Source organism: Littorina saxatilis, linkage group LG17, assembly GCF_037325665.1.
Source record: "Littorina saxatilis isolate snail1 linkage group LG17, US_GU_Lsax_2.0, whole genome shotgun sequence".
NCBI lineage: Eukaryota > Metazoa > Mollusca > Gastropoda > Littorinimorpha > Littorinidae > Littorina > Littorina saxatilis.
In genome coordinates, this window is record NC_090261.1 from 21,958,221 (window position 1) to 21,983,228 (window position 25,008).

The 25,008-nt window shown below is 43.3% G+C and overlaps 1 protein-coding gene across 3 annotated transcripts in view; it reads left to right on the forward strand.

Moving 5' to 3' along the window:
• The window catches only part of LOC138953220 (acetylcholinesterase-like), a 58,560-nt gene extending 44,452 nt beyond the window's left edge, over positions 1-14,108 (forward strand). The window contains exons 1-8 of one of the 3 annotated variants that reach the window (XM_070325016.1): positions 3,440-3,552; positions 4,950-5,227; positions 5,738-5,898; positions 7,665-8,155; positions 8,837-9,078; positions 9,576-9,771; positions 10,995-11,166; positions 11,742-14,108. In XM_070325016.1, coding sequence (XP_070181117.1) covers positions 4,958-5,227; positions 5,738-5,898; positions 7,665-8,155; positions 8,837-9,078; positions 9,576-9,771; positions 10,995-11,166; positions 11,742-11,976 — 1,767 coding nt within the window. In that variant the 5' untranslated portion in view covers positions 3,440-3,552; positions 4,950-4,957 and the 3' untranslated portion in view covers positions 11,977-14,108. Of the gene's footprint in view, positions 1-3,439; positions 3,593-4,949; positions 5,228-5,737; positions 5,899-7,664; positions 8,156-8,836; positions 9,079-9,575; positions 9,772-10,994; positions 11,167-11,741 lie in introns of those variants that run through there. The other 2 variants (XM_070325017.1, XM_070325015.1) reach the window with 2 other exon arrangements.
• The last annotated feature ends 10,900 nt before the right edge of the window (positions 14,109-25,008 follow it).

Genomic DNA, 25,008 nt, shown 5'->3' on the forward strand with positions numbered 1-25,008 from the left:
AAGCGCCCCTGAAAGTCGAGCGTCGTAACCTCAAAGGGTCACGTGACGAGTTGGCGGTCCAGGCTATTTGGTCTATCCAGGTTTCCCAATTGCTTCGTTTCCGGCCGATTTATGTGGAGCACGTGATGCGCACAAAAAATATTGGCCGTCTAGAAGTGTCGTCTGCGCAATGATCGCGGCGGCGCCCGCGGCTTTCTTGACCGCCAAGGACGACCGCGCACGTTGTGATACGTCATTCGTTAGACCTCAATGGTACAACTTAAGATAGAAAAGCAAGGAAAGCAAGGAAAGCCAAGAAAAAGCAACTCTTCCACAACCCACGAAACCCTGTAGAGTTATTTCCGATATTATTTTGTCTATTTACAAAGACTTTAGAATACAGGGACAAAGCCACACACACAGACACACACGCGCGCGCGCGCGTACACACTGACACATCGACAACATAGCCACTCTGGACACCCCGTCTCATTCTGATCATCATCGGTCCACGCTATCGCTTTAGAATGAGAGCCGAAGTCATTTTGACCTGAGTTCAGGATGACCCCGTCTATGATTCTCCCTGTACGTAAAGTTATTCTTGTGATAAGACTTCCTCGCGTACATTTGATACTTCTTTTATTTGTGTGTGTGTGTCAGTGCGTGTGTGTGTGTGTGTGTGTGTGTGTGTGTGTGTGTAGTGTGTGTGTGTGTGTGTGTGTGTGTCGTGTGTGTGTGTGTGCGTGTATGTGTGTGTGTGTGTATGTGTGTGTACGTATGTGTGTGTATGTGTGTGTGTGTATGCGTGCGTGCGTGCGTGCGTGCGCGTGTGTGTGTGTGTGTGTGTGTGTGAATATCTTGTAAGCCAGGGAGGCTGTTCTGCCAATACCTGCAGTAGGTCAGAGCTTTTATTGATGGCCGCTCATCTACTCTAATGGGTTGGGAGATGTGACATGACTCGTTTGTTACCGTTCTCACGAGATCAGTTAGGCCTACTTTTTGATGGCCGCTGCCATATGAAGGTGACATTGAGGAACACGTGACCTATCGCCAACTGGCGGCTTCTATTTTGTTGAAACCAACTTTGTCATCTGTTCTGTTCCGGAAATGAGCTGCGCTTTTTTGGAATTCAAACAGTAGGCTATCATGTCACTGTTGTCCCATTTGCGCTGTTTCGGAAATGAGCTGCACCTCGTCTGTCTGTTTATAGCAACACACACTGTCTGTCACGTACACTCCATGCAAGTCTCTCCGTCTCTCCCTCGCTCTGTCTTAGTGTCTGTGTGTATCTGTCTCTCTCTCAATCTCTTTCTCTCTCTTTGTCTCTCAGTCTCGATCTCATGCGCTCTCTCTCGAGTCATTTTCTCTCACCTGATGTTCATTTATCTGTTTCTCCGTCTCGAGTCGATCACTCTCTGTCTATCTGTCTGTCTGTCTGTCTGTCTGTCTGTCTGTCTGTCTGTCTGTCAGTCTCTCTCTCTCTCTTTCTCTGTCTCTCTCTCTCTCTCTGTATGTATGTCTTTGTCTGTGTCTCCCTCTGAGTCTCTCCGCCTCTGTCTTTCTATGTCTGTCTATGTGTGTGTGTGTGTGTCTCTCTCTCTCTCTCTCTCTCTCTCATCCCTCTCTCTCCCTCTCTCATCCGACTCTTGGCACACAGGTCAAAGCAGAGGTGTCAGTCTTGTGTTAACTTGAGTGCACGTGTACCCAACAGGAGGGGGGTGATTCGGGTCAGAAGTGAGGTAAGCACTTTGGTCTTCAGTCTTTGGGTTCTTGCTTTCACTGGAGAAGATGCCAACACGAAATTGCACTATGCTCTACTATTTATTGTCCTTGTCTATCGGACACGAAGAAGGGAAGCTACAATCGCCCCAGGCCGAGTCACAGACTCGGAGTTGACATGATCAATACACAGCTTCACGGTGTGTCATGTTATACATACCAGCTGATGGTTGAGTCCAAAACTAATTAGGTGGCTAATGACAGCTGCCGTGTATAACCTCATTCATTGAGAAGATTAGTAAAGCCATATATAATCTTTGTTTCCTGAGCCTGGACCATTGAGACGGTTACCTCATAGATCTGTTCATTCTTCAGTTTGTCGGTGTCAAAAAAACAACTCAGTGTGTGAGAGCGCTACCGTTGCGTTACCGTTGTTTAAGTTCCTTTAACGATCCAAGCGTTCCGTTACCGATGGGTTGAGGTTCCATTAACGTTCATTCTGATCAGGAGGGGAACGGCTAAAAATTTGAACATGCAGCCCAAACTCAAACCGTCCCTACCGACCCTACCGTTCAAAGCAGTTCCGTTAACGATCATTCACGTTCCATTGCGGTTCTCCCCCGATCCCTCCCGTGCCCGCACCGTTCCTTGGTCGGTACGGGAACGGGACCTAGAACGGTTGTGTGGAATGGGGGGTATAAGACTCGACCACTTGGCTTATGGTGGAGACAGCAGCTGGAAGATCTCTGGATATAATTGAAGAGGAGTAGTCTTCCTTTTAGAAAATGTGTACTCTGCCTTGCAGATTAGAAGTTTGTGCTGTCGGGGCTGGGTAAAGGGAGTAGCCGGGGAGGGGAGGGTGGGTGGGGGGGGGGGGGAGTGGGTAAGAGAGGGGTAAGAGAGACGAAAGAGGAAACTGGACAGGGAAAAGTAACTGCCTGAAGCATTCAATAAAGCCCGAAAAAAAGAAATTACGACATGCAGGTTTTCAATTCATATTTTTGCAAAGTATCTGCACAAGCATGTGTGCCTCTGTGAGTATGTTCGTGGCTGCTTTCATGGGGTGCCTGTATCCTCAGGAATTTGAGGATTACTTTTATCTCTCTTTTTCTGACACCGTTGATTTAACGTCATTTTTACAGGACAGTTTTTTTTTCAGTTATAAGTTGTAGTAGTTTGACCTTATTTTTGTTAGGACAGGTAGAGCTCGTTCACCAGTAGCAAAGACTCACTCAGTCCGTCAGTGTGTCTGAGTGTGTGTGATGGGGGGGGGGGGGGGGGGGGACCTCTCCCGTGACCGGCCACCTGCAATGTACGGACAGGTTTGCACTGGCCCTAGGGTGTCCGTTCATGAGAGAGACTGCTGTAGCAGTAAAACTAGTGTGATACATAAGAAATCAATTTATCCACTTGACTATATTCACAACAGGGACTTATCACTCTTCTTTGCATGTTTTTATGCCTACGTATTTTCAAATACTCTGCAACACATGTAACCCAAATACAACATGTGCCCGTACAATACCGCTTCTTTTATGAAAACATTGCTTCGGCCATGTTGATTTTAATCAACCAATTTTCTTGTTATCAGTTACAAAGCAAGCTATGATTAACTTATGGGTACAGACAGTACTTGGCCGCTTAGAAGCCCAGTCCTAATGGTACGCTCAAGGTCGGAGCTATAAGAGTGCGTTAGCACCTCACGAATGCGATACAATATACCAGATGCGCATAGCCCCGTGGTACATGGTACGACGTACACGCATGCCCATAGAGCTTGACTGACCTGCCTGTGTTTTAGTCTTAGTATTGCCGCTGACCCGACCAGTAGAAAGTTTGGTGACCAAGGTTCAGGTGAGTCATACTTCTGCCAGAAGCTGTGAGCAAGGAGACTGTGAGTGTGAGTGTTTTCAGTCACTTTCCTGACGACTTTTGCGAGTAGTTAGAGTAACCATAATTTCGCTTGTTTGAAGTCTTTTTTCATGGCAAATGGCACTGCTTCGAGAGGCCGTTATGGACAAGGCTCTTCTCTGTCTGTCTGTCTCTGTCTCTGCTTGTCCGCACGTCTCTCTCACTCTCTATCTCTCTCTCCCAGTCTCTCACTCTGTCTGTCTGTCTGTCTGTCTGTCTGTCTGTCTGTCTCTCTTTCTCTCTCTATCTCTCTTAGTCTCTCTCTGTGTGTGTCTCTCTCTCTCTCTCTCTCTCTCTCTGAGTCTCTCTCTCTCTCTCTCACTCTCTCTCTCTCTCTCACTCTCTCTCTCTCTTGCTCTATTCCCCCTCTCTCTCCCTTGTCATTCTTCTGCTAATGCTTGAAAAGGGTTCGTATTATATGTTTGGTAGCTTTGCATCTAGCCTAGCACTGACTGTGTATGTTCAGTGTGTATATGTACGTACCCGGTTAATCATGTGCAATCAGTATCAAACCTCTGTTCTCTTAGGCCTTACTACATCAGGTAGGAAAGATAACAGAGCTAAATTCTGATACACTGACCCAAGTTAGCTATATAGGGCTTAGAGGATTTTTGTAGATATAACGTTTATGAAACGTTTAATTCGAGACAAAACGACACATTCACCAGAACTTCGATCTATTGGTCTTCGGAGTGGACGAACAAGACATACAGCAGACACAGTGGATGTTGCTTCTTGGAAGATTGGCGTCAAGCAAAATCTCACGAAAGGTTACCAACAAAACCTGGTCTGAGCCATAATGAAATGTGTACTGCTCTTGTCACACTTCTCGCTTGTTAACTTTATCATTGTGTTATTTGTAATCGCTTCAAGTAAAGCCGATCTACATGTATGCACTTGTTACTTCATATGCTAATCTTTTGACTGCTTAGCATAAATTGCACGCCTGCAGTACTGGAACCCCACAGTGTAGCACGGGAATCGAAATTAAACGCTTAAATAGATACTTTTAAGGCATTGGATGGAGCTGCTCAGGCACCTCTGCCCCCGTTTTGCATGTGTTTTGTTGAATCTCTTGCTTGATCATTTAGACGTACTTCAGTGTATGTGTGGGGAGGGGGGGGGCACGGTGTGCTTGAGTACGTGTGGTGTGTGTGTGTGTGTGTGTGTGTGTGTGTGTGTGTGTGTGTGTGTGTGTGTGTGTGTGTGTGTGTGTGTGTGTGTGCGTGCGCTCGTGCGTATTTGCGTGAGTGCGTGCGCGCGTATTTGCGTATCTTAAGAGAAATATATGAATACGTGCCCTTACAGTAACTCTCGTATAAACAAAATCTCGTTTTCAGGAAGGAAGATGCCGCACCTACAGGTCGTTGTGGCGCTGCTGGTGGCAGTGCAGGCCATCACCATCGCCAGCGCCGTACCCGTCATCCAGGCCCCCTGGGGCACCATCCAGGGGTTGGAGGTGGAGGGGGACGCGGGGAGGAAGATGAACGGGTACCTGGGTATCCGCTACGCCCTGCCCCCTGTCGGGAAGCTGAGGTGGGAGAAGCCACAGCCCCACCCCGGCCCTGGGGAAGGCAAGGTCTTTAAGGCAGACACCGAAATCCCCGCCTGCATGCAGGTGAGACATGTTGTTTTTTGTTTGTTTGGTGTGACTTTGTCCCTGTTTTTGAAAGTCCCTCCTGTATACAGAGTTCAGCTCCCCGTCTCAAATTTGGCCAGTCAGGCTTGCGCATAGAATAAGATCATCGTTTGGTCACTTAAAAAAAAAAAAATAAATTACAGCCCGGGCTGTGTGTTCTTTTGGGGTTTTGTTATCAATAAATTAATTTCGTAAAAGCCACTAGTGAGCAGTCAATGTGTTGAGTTTTGGTATGTGACCAAGTGGAGGGGTGGTCTTATCCCTTGCAGAAGCCTTGACAGATCTGAGACGCTTAGCCGAACAGTTCACATGTGAAGAAGTGTGCAATTCACGATCCTAACCCTCGTCATTGTGAGCTCTGATATGTATTATTATCGAAAGAAAAAGACGTCATACCGAGCAGACACCTGACCTGACCTGACCTGACCTGACCTGACCTGACCTGACCTGACCTGACCTGACCTGACCTGTCCTTATACGTGTCAATAGCACAGACCAGGGCTGATTGAATCCACGCGAGAAATGGGCGAGGACTGTCTGATGCTGAACGTCTACGTGCCGACAGGGGCACAGAACTCGGCCAGTCTCTATCCTGTCATGTTCTTCATTCACGGAGGTGGACTGACCATGGGGGACACGACGTTCTACAGGTATTAATCCTGCATACTTCAGAGAGACCACTCATTAGATAACTAAAGCATATATACCCACACGTGTGTATATCATGTAAATGAGGTCGTGATGTCACGGAGGTGGACTGATCATGGGGGACACGACGTTCTACATGTATTTATCCTGCATACTTCAGAGAGACCACCCATTAGATAACTAAACAATATATTTTCACACGTGTGTATATCATGTAAATGAGGTTATGAGGTCACGGAGGTGGATTGACCATGGAGGACACGACGTTCTACAGGTATTTATCCTTTATTCCCCCCTCTGCTTCTTTACCTCTGTAAACTTGTAGAGCTAGTTATTTTTCGATAATGACCCAGCAACCAAACAAATAACGAGCCAGCAACAGCCTGAATCCTCGATAGTGCAATGGGTTGAGAAGCTGTTCTGTTTCGGTACTACTTTTGCGACTGAAAAGTTCCGAACGCTCTATACGTACGAAGTATACATCTCTGGAGCAAACAATACAAACATACCGCATTTAAATTAACAACTACAGACCTGAACACATGAATATCCATATAAAATCCATGAGTTCGGTTGTTTTCTGAATCTAGATCTGCCGTGCACAACCCGTTCATCACAAGCAAATTCCCAAGGCAAGTAACTCATACTCTAGCGACAAGAGTAGTTCCCCTTCTTTTAACTCAGTTTCTTCGACAACACTGACTGCAATCCGACGGTCAGTTTTCCACAATATTTCATTTTATAAACAGATCACACGCAACCAAATGCACACATCTCATCAATTTAAACAACATAAAGCGGTTTCATACACTATTTTCCACAGAAAAATGAACTTCATACAGTAATTAACGTTGGAACACGGGTGCAAAAGTTCGTCTGCTAGTCCCATTTGACGAAAGAACATTATCTTAAGCGATACTAAAACATAAACAGAACACACAATACCTGCCTTTACCGCCACAGCAGAATAACAGCATATCTGTGTACTTGATTTTAGTCCAAAACAAGGAAACTGACAAGAAGTGTTAACAGAATGGAATGATTTGCACGGAACTATACAACCGCGCATCAATCGATCGCCTGCGCAGGTTGACTGGTTGAGTGAGTCGGATTCGATGAAACTTTCGCACAAAAACTCCTGTTTTCTTTGAATAACTGAAGAAAGGAGGAATAAAGAGGTTACACACCTCGTCTCAGTGATTATTAAAAATAATGGTCTCAGTTCGCGGTCATGAAAAAGCTCGCTGAAGCTCGCATTTTTCATGATCCGCTAACTTCGACCATTATTTTTAATAATCACTGAGACTCGGCATGTAACCTCTACGTATACTTCAGAGAGATAACCCATTAGATAACTAAACCACATATACTCACACTACTCACATCATGTAAATGAGGTGACTGACCATGGGGGACACTACGTTCTACATGTATTTATCCTGCATACTTGCCGAGAGACCACCCCATGAGATAACTAAACTTTATATACTCACACGTGTTTATATCATGTAAATGAGGTCGTTTCAAACTAGTCTGGCGGGGACCTAATCTTATGGTAAAACTTTGGACGCGATTTTAAGGGCCTTTCTTTCTTTTGTTCTTTTAATTGTCTGTCTCTCTTTTTAGCAGAGGTCGCGTCAACATAGTCTGGCGGTGACCAGATCTTATGGTATAACTTTGGACGCGATTTGGGGGCCTATTTTTCTATTGTTCTTTTAAAAAGTATCTCTTTGAGCGTGCAGAAACATTAATTTTCTCCCATTTTCAGACCATCTAAACTTGTGGTGGACGCTAAAGTGATCATGGTCACCGTCCAGTACCGTCTCGGATCCTTCGGGTTCTTCTATTCCGGCGATGGCGTGCTTCCGGGAAACCAAGGATTCTGGGATCAGAACCTCGCCCTTCACTGGGTCAAAGACAACATCCGGGCGTTCGGTGGTGACCCTGACCTCATTACTGTCTTTGGCGAATCAGCGGGGAGCTGGAGCACGGGCGTTCAGATGATGAGCCCCCACTCTAAAGGACTGATTAAGAGAGCTATCTTGCAGAGCGGCGCTCCACATACTGTTTCCGACTCCAAATTCTATCAAAAAAATAAAGTGTTGGAGTGGACGGCCGAACAGTTTGGTTGTCAGCGAGAAACTACCGCTGAGCTGGTGAAGTGTTTTAGGAACGTACCAGCTGATGAGTTCTTCAACAAGACCATGCAGTTATCCCCAGGGTCACCGGCTGGTAGTTTCTTCGTTCCTTTAGTTGATGGTAAGAAAAAGTCTTGATCCTATTAAATAGTAAGCGTATTTTGAAACGACACTGTTAAACTTGCCAAGCGCAACATCCTTCCCCCCCCCCCCCTATTTTTATGAATGATAGCACGGTGGTTTACAAGATCGTCATGGAAGCCTACGTGTAGGAAGGCACATCATATGACTATTTTAGCTGACGTTAAAACCAGACATGACTCTGTTCTCTATAGAGTAGTAAGAAGACACTTTGTCGTACATACATGAGAGAGAGCACTTGTCATAACTAAACCATATACTCACTCGTGTGTATATTATTTAAATGAGGTCGTATGAACTACAGTCTGCCAGGACCCTTTTTTGTCGCTGCTCATGATTACCCAGTCACCGAGACAAATGTCATTCTCGAAACACTTTTGCGTCTGCTTTTTCCTCTTCAAGAATGTACGAGTGACTCTTTAATCTCTTGGGTGACGACTTTTTGCTTTGTCGTCAAAGATTTCAGAAGACTTTGGAAAAGGTCGAGGTACCGTTAGACGCGTGTTCAATTTGGACGTTTGGAGCAGAAGGAACGCAAGTACAGAATCTAGGATACAAAATAAATTGCATGGCTTGCTGTGTGCTGTCGTGTATATCTGGTATCATACAGCAAGCCATGTTGTATTCTATATAAAACCATACACAATCTTGACATCCACAGGCGAGTTCATCCCACGAGCCCTGACGGAGCTGATCATGGACGAGCAGTACGTGCAAGAGAACGGCATCGGGGACATTGACGTCATCATGGGCTTCAACAATAGGGAGGGTGCCCTGGCGCAGTTGATGCTCATGTTCTTCCAGCAGCCCAAGGAGAACTTGTACACCCCGCAGTTCTTTCGCTCCTGCATGAACATGTGTTTTGTCTTTCTCGGGCTGACGCCGAACGAAGTTTTGAAAAAGGTGAGTAGATGTTTAGTCTGCAGCAGTGTGCTGATTGCAGTAAGTGAGGCGGAACATGTTCAGACTTTGAAAAACAAACAAACACACGCGCGCACGCACGCACGCACGCACGCACGCACGCACGCACATACGAGCGCAAACACGCGCGTACGCACGCACGTAAAAATGCACGCACACCCACACCCACACGCACGCACGCACACACGCAATCACACGCGCACGCACGCACGCACGCACACACTTACTCACACGCACACACTTACTCACACGCACGAACAAACAAACACACACGCACGCACACACGCACGCATTCACACACACACGCACGCACGCACGCACGCACGCACAAGCACACACACACACCGTCCACACACACATGCACACAAACACACACACACACACACACATTCTCTACCCATCCACCAGGCCACCCCTCTTTTCAAGGTATCCCAAATCTCACTATTCATAAAGAAAAATCATTCTTTGCTCTGTCGCAGTCAGTGGAGTTTTTCTACCGAGGCGCGGACATGGACGCCAACCAGACCATGACTGCGGACACGGTGGCCGACATGTACGGTGACTGCCTCATGAACGCTCCCATCTTGGAGTGGTCAAGGTATCTGGCCGCCTCCCCCCATACCTCCAACAGGTATCTCTACGTTCTGGACCACCCGTTTGCATTCAATGCTCAAAGTGGGTACAACTCTGTGTGTGTGTGTGTGTGTGTGTGTGTGTGTGTGTGTGTGTGTGTGTGTGTGTGTGTGTGTGTGTGTGTGTGTGTGTGTGTGTGTGTGTGTGTGTGTGTGTGTGTGTTTGTTAATGTGTTAGTATAGTGTGTGTGTGTGTGTGTGTGTGTGTTAGTGTGTGTGTGTGTGTGTGTGTGTGTGTGTGTGTGTGTGTGTGTGTGTGTGTGTGTGTGTGTGTGTGTGTAAACGTCCATGTAACTGCTTATCGTGTAAATGACAATAGATCTGGCCAGGCTCTGACCTAATAATGGCGTCACGGGATAATTCTGTAACTTGTTCTACATGTCCCCCAAGAAACTACCAAACAAACAAAAAACAAAAGTCGCGTAAGGCGAAAATACAATATTTAGTCAAGTAGCTGTCGAACTCACAGAATGAAACTGAACGCAATGCCATTTTTCAGCAAGACCGTATACTCGTAGCATCGTCAGTCCACCGCTCATGGCAAAGGCAGTGAAATTGACAAGAAGAGCGGGGTAGTAGTTGCGCTAAGAAGGATAGCACGCTTTTCTGTACCTCTCTTTGTTTTAACTTTCTGAGCGTGTTTTTAATCCAAACATATCATATCTATATGTTTTTGGAATCAGGAACCGACAAGGAATAAGATGAAAGTATTTTTAAATTGATTTGGACAATTTAATTTTGATAATAATTTTTATATATTTAATTTTCAGAGCTTGTTTTTAATCCGAATATAACATATTTATATGTTTTTGGAATCAGAAAATGATGGAGAATAAGATGAACGTAAATTTGGATCGTTTTATAAAAAAATTGGTTTTTTTATAATTTTCAGATTTTTAATGACCAAAGTCATGAATTAATTTTTAAGCCACCAAGCTGAAATGCAATACCGAAGTCCGGGCTTCGTCGAAGATTACTTGACCAAACTTTCAACCAATTTGGTTGAAAAATGATGGCGTGACAGTGCCGCCTCAACTTTCACGAAAAGCCGGATATGACGTCATCAAAGACATTTATCAAAAAAATGAAAAAAATGTATGGGGATTTCATACCCAGGAACTCTCATGTCAAATTTCATAAAGATCGGTCCAGTAGTACAATCGAGATCAACGGCGACTTCTCAAAGCAGCAGTAAAACATTACTATACTCCTTAGGTCACCACCAGGCTGATCAAGATTCAATAACGCTGTTGGTGTCACGTGCAGGTGTATATCCCGGATCACACCACGCGGACGAGCTGCTCCTGGAGTTTGACAACGAGCGAGAGTTCGAGGACAACTTTCTCCTGAAGAAGTTCAACACAACCGCACTGGCGGCGGATGAGGTACCCTTGGCCAAAAAGTTTATCCAGATCATCACCACCTTCGCCAAAACTGGGTAAGTTCATTAAGTGGATGTTGTGGACATAGTTTCTTTTTTCCTTCCTTTCCTCCTTCTCCTGTTCTGGTTTCTTCGTTTGTTCGGTTAGTTTGTGTTCTACGTGAGTGAACCAGGCGTCCACCAGGCTTCAAGCCTGCTCCCTGCTTTTCTGCTTGTCATGTATTATAATTTTGTATAATAAAGATGCAAGGACAGGTTGTAAGAAAAGGCGTAGCCTTATTAAACCTCTATCCTTGTAAAATAAAGTTTGATCCCTCCTTTTCATGTTTGTGCTTCTCTTCTTTCTCTTCCTCTGCGTTGACGTAAGACGTTCGTGGTTTTTTTTGTCTAGACTTCGCAGAGCTAACCTTCGTTTATATAAATATACATATTTGACAGTATAGGGACAAAGGAACTATTGAATATGTATTTGTTATATCGGCATTCGCTTGAGTACGTATCCATGGTGTCACCTCTGTACATGATACTGCAGTTGAGTTTCCTTCAACCCTATTTGAAATTAATACATAATAATGATATTCGCCGTGTGGTCGTTTTCCGAACTTTTCCATTGTCATACATCTGTTGTGCAGAAATCCCAGCGCACCTGTTCGAGATGACCTCGGGGGTGACTGGCCAGAGTTCACAGTCGAAAACCAAGCCTACCTGTCCATCTCAAATACTCCTCGCGTTGTATTAAACGCCGGACCTTACAGAGACAGCGCAGCGCTGTGGAACAATCTGCTACCAGCGCTGGACACTCTGACGTCACAGAGGGCGACAGACGCCGAGGACGAAGAAGAAGCAAAAGGAAAGGACGAGTTATAGAGCCGGATACATGGTCGCCATTACTGCTATTACACTCACCATTCCATTTGTTGGAGCCGGATACATGGTCGCCATTACTGCTATTACACTCACCAGTGAAATTGTAAAGGCATACACGCCGTATAGGCGGGGCTTCGGGTAGCGTTTGCTGTACATAATTCTGTACATGATTTTATCCTTATTTGTCAACCTCGTAGCCCCGGAAAGTCATAAATAGACCACAGCTTTAATCAATAGTTGCCAGTCGCGTTGCTGTTCATTTGACCGCGTTGACCCGAGGTCAGTTATGACGCCGTTTAAGCCACAGAGTTAGTAGCCTGCACTGCTAGGGGGAACATCGATATAAATATATTGTTTTGGTAATCAATATAAATATTGCCAACAAAGTTAATATGCTCATTATGTATTGTGCCAATTAATTGTTGAATACGATAACCTAGAACGACACGAGGATGAAATAAGATAACACTCAACGCTGGCGGCTGACAAGAATTAGTGAGAACATTTTCTATCAAATGCTCGGCTGAGTCGCTGTCACCGGTTCAAGTGTGCCCTTGTCTATATTTTCTCATGTGATGCCAGACTTCTAAACGAGAGCTTTAAGCCAATTTTGATGTTACACCGTGAATCCATTTTAACTTTGACAAAGATAGCCTAAACAGGAACCGTTACAGAAACTAACAAAAGAAATAGGTAGGTAGGCAGGTAGGTAGGTTGGTAGGTAGGTAGCAACTAGGTAGGTATGTAGATGTTCAAGTGGTCATAAAGTGAACCTACCCGGATTAGCGTAGAAAGCGTTAGAACCAGGGCCCAATGGTATCACGGGGAACTGAGTCACTGTCATGTCTAAAATCCTTTATCGCATTCATTAAGTTTTTGCGTGTGCTCCTTCATGTCTTCAACATCAAAAACAACAGTAACAACCACCCACCAACTCACACGGAATCACACACACACACACACACACACACACACACACACACACACACACACACACACACACACACACACACACACACACACACACACACACATGTATACATACACTTAAACACTCACACACACACTTAAACACTGACACATGCACACACACACACACTTAAACACGCACACACACACACACACACACACACACACACACACTTAAACACACACACACACACACCTCCTTCCTCTCTCTATAGCACCCTCCTCCCCCAACAATTCAACCCAGACAGAAAACCCAAATGACAAAGACTTATTACCTTGTCCATATGTGTCAACCTGTGGAACAAACATGTTGTTGTTGGTCTGACCCATATCCAGCTGCCTACCAACTGCCGAATTGTCAGCAGACTCTCATCTTCGTCTTCGTTTCCCTTGCCATTTCCTCCCATAAAATGAAAGAGACTTGCTGGCCGTGTCCAAGCCATCGTCACCTGTGTCACAATAAGGGAAAACATTTATGTTAACGGCATCAACTTGATTAACACTGTTAACTCCTATAAATGTGGGGTTTTTTTACACCCAGAACACTCTCATTAAATAACAGAAACAACTTTGGGCTGAGTCGTAAAGTACAATTCACAGTTGTGCCCTTTTCTTATTTTCTTATTTATTTGTTTGTTTGGTTTACTTGTTTGCTTGTTTTCTATCAAAGAGAATTTATTTCAAGATAAGTCAGCACAGTGAATTACTGACTTTCTCACCAATCGACTAAACAATCGATTTGGCTGCCATTATATTATCAACTGGCTCAATGGCAGAACGTTGATTGGGTGGCCGAGTGGTAACGCACTTGCGCTCGGAAGCGAGAGGTTGCGAGTTCGACCCTGGGTCAGGGCGTTAGCAATTTTCTCCCCCCTTTCCTAACCTAGGTGGTGGGTTCAAGTGCTAGTCTTTCGGATGAGACGAAAAACCGAGGTCCCTTCGTGTACACTACATTGGGGTGTGCACGTTAAAGATCCCACGATTGACAAAAGGGTCTTTCCTGGCAAAATTGTATAGGCATAGATAAAAATGTCCACCAAAATACCCGTGTGACTTGGAATAATAGGCCGTGAAAAGTAGGATATGCGCCAAAATGGCTGCGATCTGCTGGCCGATGTGAATGCGTGATGTATTGTGTAAAAAAAAAAAATCTCACACGGCATAAATAAATTCCCGCGCCTTGAATATGTGCGCGATATAAATTGCATAAAATAAAAAAATAAAAAAATAAATCCCTGCGCTTGGAACTGTACCCACGGAATACGCGCGATATAAGCCTCATATTGATTGATTGATTGATTGGTTGATTGATTCATTGATTCATTGATTGATTCATTGATTGATTCATTGAGTGAGTGAGTGCTTGACTGAATAATTGATTGATTGAGTGAGTGAGAAAATGATTGATTGATTCAACATTATAGTAGTGCTGCCATCTGCCATACAGTCAAGGAAAGAGTTCAAGGCATGGTTCTGTTTTACTTTGACCTTGGCCTTGAACTTGGTTTTGACCTCCCTGACCGCTCCCAAACTGCAATGGCGGAAACTGCACTCCTCCAACACCGTTGTTTCCCGTCTGTTGATGCCCCTGACTGTAGAACCCAGTGCCCGATCCACTGTTCAATGACCCGAAGCTTTGCTGTCGTAAAGCGTCATAGTTTTGCCAGGGAAAAGCTGGATTTGGGGCGAGTCCAGCAGAAGAAGTGTCAACTGGGGAAGAAAGTTGTGCCGTGTTGCCGCGATTGCTGTCTTGCGGTGATGACATCGTGACTTGTGGTTTAGGTTGCACCATCATTCCTAGAGAAAACAGCAATCAAGGACAGACAAGGGATTTGACCTGCTTGATCAACAGTGTACATAAATATGCACCACTAATCTTGCACTTGCGTGACTAATCTCTGACGGAAGTTATCCGTATGTTCTGTATTAAACGTTTTATGCTCAGTCGTCAAAAATGAAGAACAAGTCGCGTAAGGCGAAATTACTAGATTTAGTCAAGCTGTGGAACTCACAGAATGAAACTGAACGCACTGCATTTTTTCACAATGACCATAGTCCGCCGCTCGTGCAAAACGCAGTGAAACTGACGAGACTGTTTAGCGCGGTAGTGGTTTCGCTGTGCTGCACTTATAGCACGCTTTTCTGTACCTCTCTTCGTTTTAACTTTCTGAGCGTGTTTTTAATCCAAACATATCATATCTATATGTTTTTGGAATCAGGAACCAACAAGGAATAAGATGGAATTGTTTTTAAATCAATTTCTGAAATTTAATTTTGATCATAATTTTTATATTTTTAATTTTCAGAGCTTGTTTTTAATCCGAATATAACATATTTATATGTTTTTGGAATCAGAAAATGATGAAAAATAAGATGAACGTAATTTTGGATCGTTTTGTAAAAACAATTTTTTAATTACAATTTTTAGATTTTTAATGACCAAAGTCATTAATTAATTTTTAAGCCACCAAACTGAAATGCAATACCGAAGTCCGGCCTTCGTCGAAGATTGCTTGGCCAAAATTTCTATCAATTTGATTGAAAAATGAGGGTGTGACAGTGCCGCCTCAATTTTTACAAAAAGCCGGATATGACGTCATGAAAGACATTTATCCAAAAAAAGAAAAACTGTCCGGGGATATCACACCTAGGAACTCTTATGTAAAATTTCATTAAGATCGGTCCAGTATACTCGTAGCATCGTCAGTCCACCGCTCGTGGCAAAGGCAGTGAAATTGACAAGAAGAGCGGGGTAGTAGTTGAGCTGAGAAGGATAGCACGCTTTTCTGTACCTCTCTTCGTTTTAACTTTCTGAGCGTGTTTTTAATCCAAACATATCATATCTATATGTTTTAGGAATCAGGAACCGACAAGGAATAAGATGAAAGTGTTTTTAAATTGATTTCTAAAATTTAATTTTGATAATAATTTTTATATTTTTAATTTTCAGAACTTGTTTTTAATCCAAATATAACATATGTATATTTTGTTGGAATCAGAAAATGATGAAGAATAAGATGAACGTAAATTTGGATCGTTTCAGAATTTTGTTAATTTTTTTTTTTTACAATTTTCAGATTTTTAATGACCAAAGTCATTAATTAATTTTTAAGCCACCAAGCTGAAATGCAATACCGAAGTCCGGCCTTCGTCGAAGATTGCTTGGCCAAAATTTCAATCAATTTGATTGAAAAATGAGGGTGTGACAGTGCTGCCTCAACTTTTACAAAAAGCCGGATATGACGTCATCAAAGACATTCATCCAACAAAAAAAAATGTCCGGGGATATCATTCCCAGGAACTCTCATGTCAAATTTCATAAAGATCGGTCCAGTAGTTTGGTCTGAACCGCTCTACACACACACACACACACACACACACACACACACACATACACACATACACACACCACGACCCTCGTCTCGATTCCCCCTCTATGTTAAAACATTTAGTCAAAACTTGACTAAATGTAACAAAAACAAACAAGTCGCGTAAGGCAAAAATATAACATTTAGTCAAGCTCGGTCAAACTCACAAAATGAAACTGAACGCATTGCATTTTTTCCGCAAGACCGTACACTCGTAGCATCGTCTGTCCACCGCTCGTGGCAAAGGCAGTGAAATTAACAATCCAGAAAAGCGCGGTAGCGGTTGCGCTGAGGAGGATAGCACGCTTTTCTATATCTCTATTCTTTTTAACTCTCTGAACGTGTTTATAATCCAAACATATCATATATATATGTTTTTGGAATCAGGAACCGTCAAGGAATAAGATGAAATTGTTTTTAAATCGATTTCGGAAATTTAATTTTGATCATAATTTTTATAATTTTAATTTTCAGAGCTTGTTTTTAATCCGAAACCCATTGCACTATCGAGGATTCAGGCTGTTGCTGGCTCGTTATTTCAGTGTTTGGTTGCTGGGTCATTATCGAAAATTATTCCCCCCTCTGCTTCTTTACCTCTGTAAACTTGTAGAGCTAGTTATTTTTCGATAATGACCCAGCAACAAAAACAAATAACGAGCCAGCAACAGCCTGAATCCTCGATAGTGCAATGGGTTGAGAAGCTGTTCTGTGTCGGTACTACTTTTGGGACTGAAAAGTTCCGAACGCTCTATACGTACGAAGTATACATCTCTGGAGCAAACAATACAAACATACCGCATTTAAATTAACAACTACAGGCCTGAACACATGAATCTCCATATAAAATCCATGAGTTCGGTTGTTTTCTGAATCTAGATCTGCCGTGCACAAACCGTTCATCACAAGCAAATTCCCAAGGCAAGTAACTCATACTCTAGCGACAAGAGTAGTTCCCCTTCTTTTAACGCAGTTTCTTCGACAACACTGACTGCAATCCGACGGTCAGTTTTCAACAATATTTCATTTTATAAACAGATCACACGCAACCAAATGCACACATCTCATCAATTTAAACAACATAAAGCGGTTTCATACACTATTTTCCCCAGAAAACTGAACTTCATACAGTAATTAACGTTGGAACACGGGTGCAAAAGTTCGTCTGCTAGTCCCATTTGACGAAAGAACATTATCCTAAGCGATACTAAAACATAAACAGAACACACAATATCTGCCTTTACCGCCACAGCAGAATAACAGCATATCTGTGTACTTGATTTTAGTCCAAAACAGGGAAACTGAAAAGAAGTGTTAACAGAATGGAATGATTTGCACGGAACTATACAACCGCGCATTAATCGATCGCCTGCGCAGGTTGACTGGTTGAGTGATTCGGATTCGATCAAACTTTCGCACAAAAACTCCTGTTTTCTTTGAATAACTGAAGAAAGGAGGAATAAAGAGGTTACACACCTCGTCTCAGTGATTATTAAAAATAATGGTCTCAGTTCGCGGTCATGAAAAAGCTCGCTGAAGCTCGCATTTTTCATGATCCGCTAACTTCGACCATTATTTTTAATAATCACTGAGACTCGGCATGTAACCTCTACATAACTAGCTCTACAAGTTTACAGAGGTAAAGAAGCAGAGCTGGGAATAATGGTAATGATCATGATCCTGGTCATGATAATCACTAGTGAATCCAACTGAATACAGTTTTTGCCTCTGCGGGTCTTCAAATGAGTGTTCGAGGTAACTGCAAGGCTTCCAGCGTACATATAAAATATTCGAAAATCTGCTCGCACAAAAGTTTTGCATACTGTTTTTTATTGACCTCAGTTCCATACATTCTGGAACACCTGCCCGTTCACACGTGAGGGGTCAGAAGGCGAATTGGCTGCAACACATAGAGAACACCAGCAGTCTTTTCTGACACAAACTGATGTATAAGTACATTGAAATGTGGCTATATCACGCAGATGATAACAATAATATATGATACCATTTAAACATAATATTAAACGTTCCAATAACTTACAATTCTTGTTTTTTTATTCTGAAGTTTGGAACGTTAGTTAGCAGTCAATCTGTTTTTGGATGTAATAACATAATAAACAAGAATGAGAGCAAACGCCAACGATAGCCTATACTATCATTCTTGAGCTTAGCTACTTGTTCAAACTCCTGCTGCTAATCTTGACGGATATTTCCAAAACAAAATTGGTCCTCTGGGTATTCCTTGCTCTTAGTAAAACGCCATCTGATATTGTCAGGGATTTTTAGATAACCGACCCAGGTTTAAATGTAACTTTGTCACACGGACACAGACAGACATACTGACAGAGACACATACACATACACACAGACATGTACACAAACACACACACACTCTCTCTCTCTCTCTCTCTCTCTCTCTCTCTCTCTCTCTCTCTCTCTCTCTCTGTGTCTCTGTCTCTATATGTGTCTCTCTGTCTGTCTGTCTGTCTGTCTGTGTCTCTGTCTGTCCGACTGTCTCTCTCTCTCTCTCTCTCTTTCTCTCTCTCTCTCTCTCTCTCTCCCTCCCCTGACAAGGAAAATAATCAGATTGGCCAGTTCTTTCCTCCGAAATCGAGACGTGCGAAGGTAAAGTTACTCACAGTTTTGAGGACGAAGTCCAAGGAGAGGATAATTTATTTTGCCTGAAAGTGACATTTCCAAGCATGATTAACACAAAGTGCTGATATGCGTTTTGCAGTATCTGTGTGTGTGTGTGTGTGTGTGTGTTTGTGCGTGCGTGTGCGCGCGCGCTCGTGTGTGTGTGTGTGTAAATGTGTGCGTGCGTGTGCGCGCGCGTGTGTGTGTGTGTGTGTGTGTGAATCTGTGTGTGTGTGCAGAGACAGAGAGAGAGAGAGAGACAGAGAGAGATGCGGAGACAGATACAGAGATACTAATTGACGGACAGACAGACTGGAGGACAGACCGACGGACCAACATCGAACAGTTAAAAAGAAGAAGAAGAAGAAGAAGAAGAAGAAGAAAAGAAGAAGAAGAAGAAGAAGACCGTCAGACGGACAGACAGACGAACATAGAGCGAGAAAGTGGGGGTAGAGAGAAAGAAAGTGAGATACAGACAGACAGACAGACAGACAGACAGACAGACGGACAAGGAAGCAGACAGAGACAGCGCACGTGTAAAGCCTGTCGTTAACTGGGCGAAGTCGACTACGCGAATTATACTTCGCAAGAAGCTTTAGCACCGAGTTTTGGGTAGAAAGACTTCGCAAAGTCGACTTCGGGCTCAAGTAAGGACCGCCTTAAGCAAAGGGTCACCATGGGGGGGGGGGGGGGGGGGTCTGTGCACGGGCACGTTGAGGCCAAAAGTGCCAAAAAGTGCCATGCACGGTGATCCACGGCGGTGCACGTTACGAAAAAGCTCCATGCACGGTGCACGCCGGACCTCTCAGTGTGCACGGTGCGCACGCTGCGAGAATTTCCCCATTCCCATGCACGTTACGTCCAAAAAGCCCATTCCCGGTGCACGTGGTAAAGCATCGCCCCCCCCCCTTCTTAGCAAGAGCAATGTTCAGAGCAAACTATTGGTATAAGAGCAATTTTGTGTTTCCTCTCCCAGTCCAGTGTACTCTTTTGCCATTAGCGGTTTTCTGTGCACTGGGAGTCTCAGTGTAAAAAATATCTAAAAGATTCGACAAGCACTGGGCAAATACGCCATAGCGCTAAACAGTTACTGTCCAAAGTTACCAATGAAGTCACCATTCGGGCTGACGTTGAAAGGGTTAAATGGTTGGAGAGAATTAGGGTCCAGGTTCTGTCTTCCAGGCATCGCACCAAAGGGACCCAGACCCAGACTCTGACCCAGTGGACCCAGGGGATCCTGACCAGCCTGGTTGGCGTTGTTAGAAGGTGCTGTGGGGAAACGCACAAGGATGCGTGACGTTGACGATTGTGAAACATGTCTTTGTGTTGTTGACGACCTTGTTGACTGTAAAATGTCTGTCTTTGGTGATGGCCTTGTTGACTGTAAATCATGCCCGTGTTTTGTTGACGACCACGTTGACTGTAAATCATGCCCGTGTTTTGTTGACGACCACGTTGACTGTAAATCATGCCCGTGTTTTGTTGACGACCACGTTGACTGTAAATCATACCCGTGTTTTGTTGACGACCACGTTGACTGTAAATCATGCCCGTGTTTTGTTGACGACCACGTTGACTGTAAATCATGCCCGTGTTTTGTTGACGACCACGTTGACTGTAAATCATGCCCGTGTTTTGTTGACGACCACGTTGACTGTAAATCATACCCGTGTTTTGTTGACGACCACGTTGACTGTAAATCATGCCCGTGTTTTGTTGACAACGTCGATGACTGCAAACGTTGTGCGTTTGGTGATGGCCTTGTTGACTGTAGATCATTCCCGTGTGTTATTGACGATCTTGGTGATGGCTGAGTTGACTCTGAAACATGTTCTTGTGGTGTTGGTATTGACTTTGTTGACTGTGGAACATGCACGTGTGCTGTTGGTGTCGACTTTGTTGACTGTACAATTTTTGATTTGGGCGATGACTCTTCTGACTGTAAAACATGCCCGTGTGTTGCTGGCTTTGCAAATACTGCTGTTGATGACTGTAAAACATTCACAAGTACAGCCCTCATATATTACCTCTTTATATGTTAGCATAAAAAAAAACACCAACATTTATTTTCAATTGAGCAATTTCATAAAAGATTATCCCATTAAAAAAGCTACCTTTTTTTTTAGTGTCTACCTTCTAACAGCTATCGTATTTTCCTTGAATTTAAAATATAGGTCATCCTATAAAAACAATCATTGAAAAGAAGAACGTTGACAAACCATACTGTTTCCATCACCTTAAAGGCTGCCATATTCGTAGCGTTCATTAATTAATTCATATTGTTTACATGTGCCAATAATGTTATAAAACTGTCCCTAAGGGGATATAATAACGATTGGCTGTAGCTTTCGAACACAGAACAAATTATTTCAATATTGCAAAGTGGTGTTGATAGTGTCGAATGTAAACAGAACAGTCTCAAACGCCATCTTTGGTTTACGAAACGTCACGAAGTGACGTCACCGGTCTAAAAATAGCCCAAGTCCTGGAGAACTGTTGCAAAACAATGCAATAAAGAATTAATTATTTCTCGTAATTGGTAAGGACTTCAAATCTAAAACTTTGCAGGAAGCTTAATTCATACATCCCCGCAACGATGGGAAAAGCCTTGGAAGTAATTAAACTAATTAAATAGGACTATGTGAGCCTTTAAAATCAAGAAAAAGATAAATAACATTGAAAAAAAATATTGACAAAACTTTACAAACCTTTAAGAATGAACAAGCTCAAATAAAAAATAAAGCTCCGAAAAACACTCGAACAGCGCATTTTGGCTAAGCTTCACTTTTGGACACGACTCTCCTCCCAAAGAGAAAAGTCATTTAATTTGTTTAGAAGCTTCTTCCCGTCATCTCTTCGATACGGGCTTGAGATGTGCAGATGAAGCAAGGGGGTTTCCACGAATGGCCACGACGTTCGGATAAAATGTTCGATGCCTACTAGAGAAAGTTTGTAAATGTATGCAAGTGCGCGGATTGAAAGTAGCCCTGCCGGAACCGCGATGCTGGAAACTAGTGAGCTCAATAGCTAAGCTAAGCCATGAGCTGGAAACCAATGACCACTCCTCCTCAGTTTTTCATCTCTTCGCACATATTTTTCTCCCATCTTTTGTAAAGACGATCGTACTTTGTTTGGTTCAGTGTCTGTTTCGAGTCAGTATACGCTGCTACAGGTGAAAATGCAGATTGAAAAGAAAATGCCAGTTATCTAAATTGGCGTTATAATGAAAAACCATGATCATTAACTGTAAGTTCAATCTGTCAATTTGCCAAAATGTGGAAGACAGCGAATACGCTAACCCCTGTTTTATCGTTTACTTTCGCTGGATAATGAGTAATAGTGACTGCATGAAATATCGCTGAAGAAGCGGACAGAATGTTCGAAGAATAAAGTATGTGTGTGTGTGTGTGTGTGTGTGTATGCGTGCGTGTGTGTGTGCAGTGTGTGTGTGTGTGTGTGTGTGTGTGTGTATGCGTGCGTGCCGCGTGCGTGCGTGCGTCTGTGTGTTGCTTGCCCCCCCCCTCCCCTCTCTCTCTCTCTCTCTGTTTCTCTCTCAGTTTCTCTCTCGCGCGTGCGCGCGCAGGCTCATCATAGTCTCGGTTGTGTTCTCAGTCTCTGCACTATGCATTATGAACACCCCCCGCGGGTTAGGGGGAAGAATTTACCCGATGCTCCCCAGCATGTTGTAAGAGGCGACTAACGGATTCTGTTTCTCCTTTTACCCTTGTTAAGTGTTTCTTGTATAGAATATAGTCAATGTTTGTAAAGATTTTAGTCAAGCAGTATGCATTCTCCCAGTAAGGTAATATACTGTAGGCTACTACGTTGCAAGCCCCTGGAGCAATTTTTTTATTAGTGCTTTTGTGAACAAGAAACAATTAACAAGTGGCTCTATCCCATCTCCCCCCCTTTCCCCGTCGCGATATAACCTTTGTGGTTGAAAACGACGTAAAACACCAAATAAAGTAAAGCATTATGAACGATCACCCGGTCAATGTATACGCTTCAAAGTGGGTATGTCTAAGTCACGGGCCCTACTAATCAATGGTGCTTTTCATGAAGTGTCTGAGCTTACTGGTACAATGTAGAGCCGCACTCGCCTAAACGAAACACGCTTAAGCAAAAAACTCGGATATCTGGAACCAAAACCAATTCCCCGCCAAACCCCCCTCTTTGTAAGACTATTTTTAATTCGGATAAGCCAAACTCTGTGAAAATATAGCTAACTCAAACACGGATATATATCTCAAACGTGATTTTGACAGATAAGCCAAACTCTAAACACTGTCGGAGAGAGAGAAAGGGAGAATGTACGTTCTGGCTCACCGATTCCGACAGACCCTAAATATTAACGCAAAATAGGCTTCTGGACTAAACTTTTACTAAAATGAAACATGCGACAAAATCAGAAAAATACTGCATAAATCCATACAAAAAAAATACAGTAAAGTAAGGTTGTTTTGAACCAATGCCGGGTCTGTCGGAATCAGTAACCCAGAACGTACATTCCCCCTTTCTCTGATACAACGCTAAATAATTTATTTAGTTTCCATTGAAATATTAATCCAATCTGCCCGTCGTAGCCAAGCCCAAGACTACCGTATTGATCTGGTAAAAACAAACAGCCAGCCTGCAAGCTTGTCTTCTATACTGATTCCTCCAATGGCAAGACAAGATTAAATCATGTGATAGCAACAGTTACGTCACGTCCGCCCACCACTTGGTGTTGATAGTAACATAGCCTAGTGATTTTGCCATTTCATTCCGGACTCGCCTGCCGTGCAGTTGTGTTTTCTGTGAGAGAAGTGTTTTTACTGTCACTATATTTGCTAAATATTTATGTCTCAAGATAGCATTTCTGAAGAATTAGAGAGAGAAATTCTTGAATCACAAGTTGCTCATCAAAATCTATTAGATTTTTCAACACAGTCATCAACTTTAATTTTACATTCACCAACTATGGATATACCGGAATCATTGAGTGAATGGAATTCTGAGCAGTTTTTAACTATTGAAGAGCACCTCAGTTACCTCAACAATTTTGTTGAAGTATTATCGCAAATGAAAAATGAAGGGCCATCTCAGAGTGGAAAACTACCTAAATTTCCTTCACGCCCAAAACGGAAACTTTCAGATTTGTATGGAGGAAAACCAAAGAAAACCAAAACAACAATGACGTTCAATGAACTCCACGAATATTTAAAGTCAAAAATTGTTGATGTAAGCATGAAAGTTAGGAAGGAAGTGTTCTTTTTTAATCCGGAAGATATCACATCATCAGCAAGTGCCATTGAAAAGTTAGTTGAGGGATATAGACACATACAAAGACAGGAGGCAACTTCAATGGGCTTCAATTTGCAATATGGAATGGTTCTAGAAATCGCATTTAAGTTTTATGAAGCAGAACAAGGCATTCATAATGAGACCTGGGATGGCTGGTTGGAAAGAAACGTTAAAATTTCTTCTACGTATGCACGGAGATTGAGGGAGATTGCCCGTTTACTATTTCCATACAGAGCCAAATTCAGCACAGTTGGGATGTCTTTTTATGAAGTCTTCAACATGAGAAAAGAACTCAAAACCATGTTTGAAAAGAATGAGGATATCAGGCTTTATTGGGCTGAGAAAGTGACGTCAATGGTTCCAAATATACATCAACAGCAATCACAAGAGTAGGAAAAAAGAGTTAGAGCTAACACTGCAATCAGGTCACGCAACTGGCAGTTGCGCCAAAATAGGTCAACACCCTGCTTCGCGATTGGGCTGAGAAAGTGACGTCAATGGTTCCAAATATACATCAACAGCAATCACAAGAGTAGGAAAAAAGAGTTAGAGCTAACACTGCAATCAGGTCACGCAACTGGCAGTTGCGCCAAAATAGGTCAACACCCTGCTTCGCGATTGGGCTGAGAAAGTGACGTCAATGGTTCCAAATATACATCAACAGCAATCACAAGAGTAGGAAAAAAGAGTTAGAGCTAACACTGCAATCAGGTCACGCAACTGCCAGTTGCGCCAAAATAGGTCAACACCCTGCTTCGCGATTGGGCTGAGAAAGTGA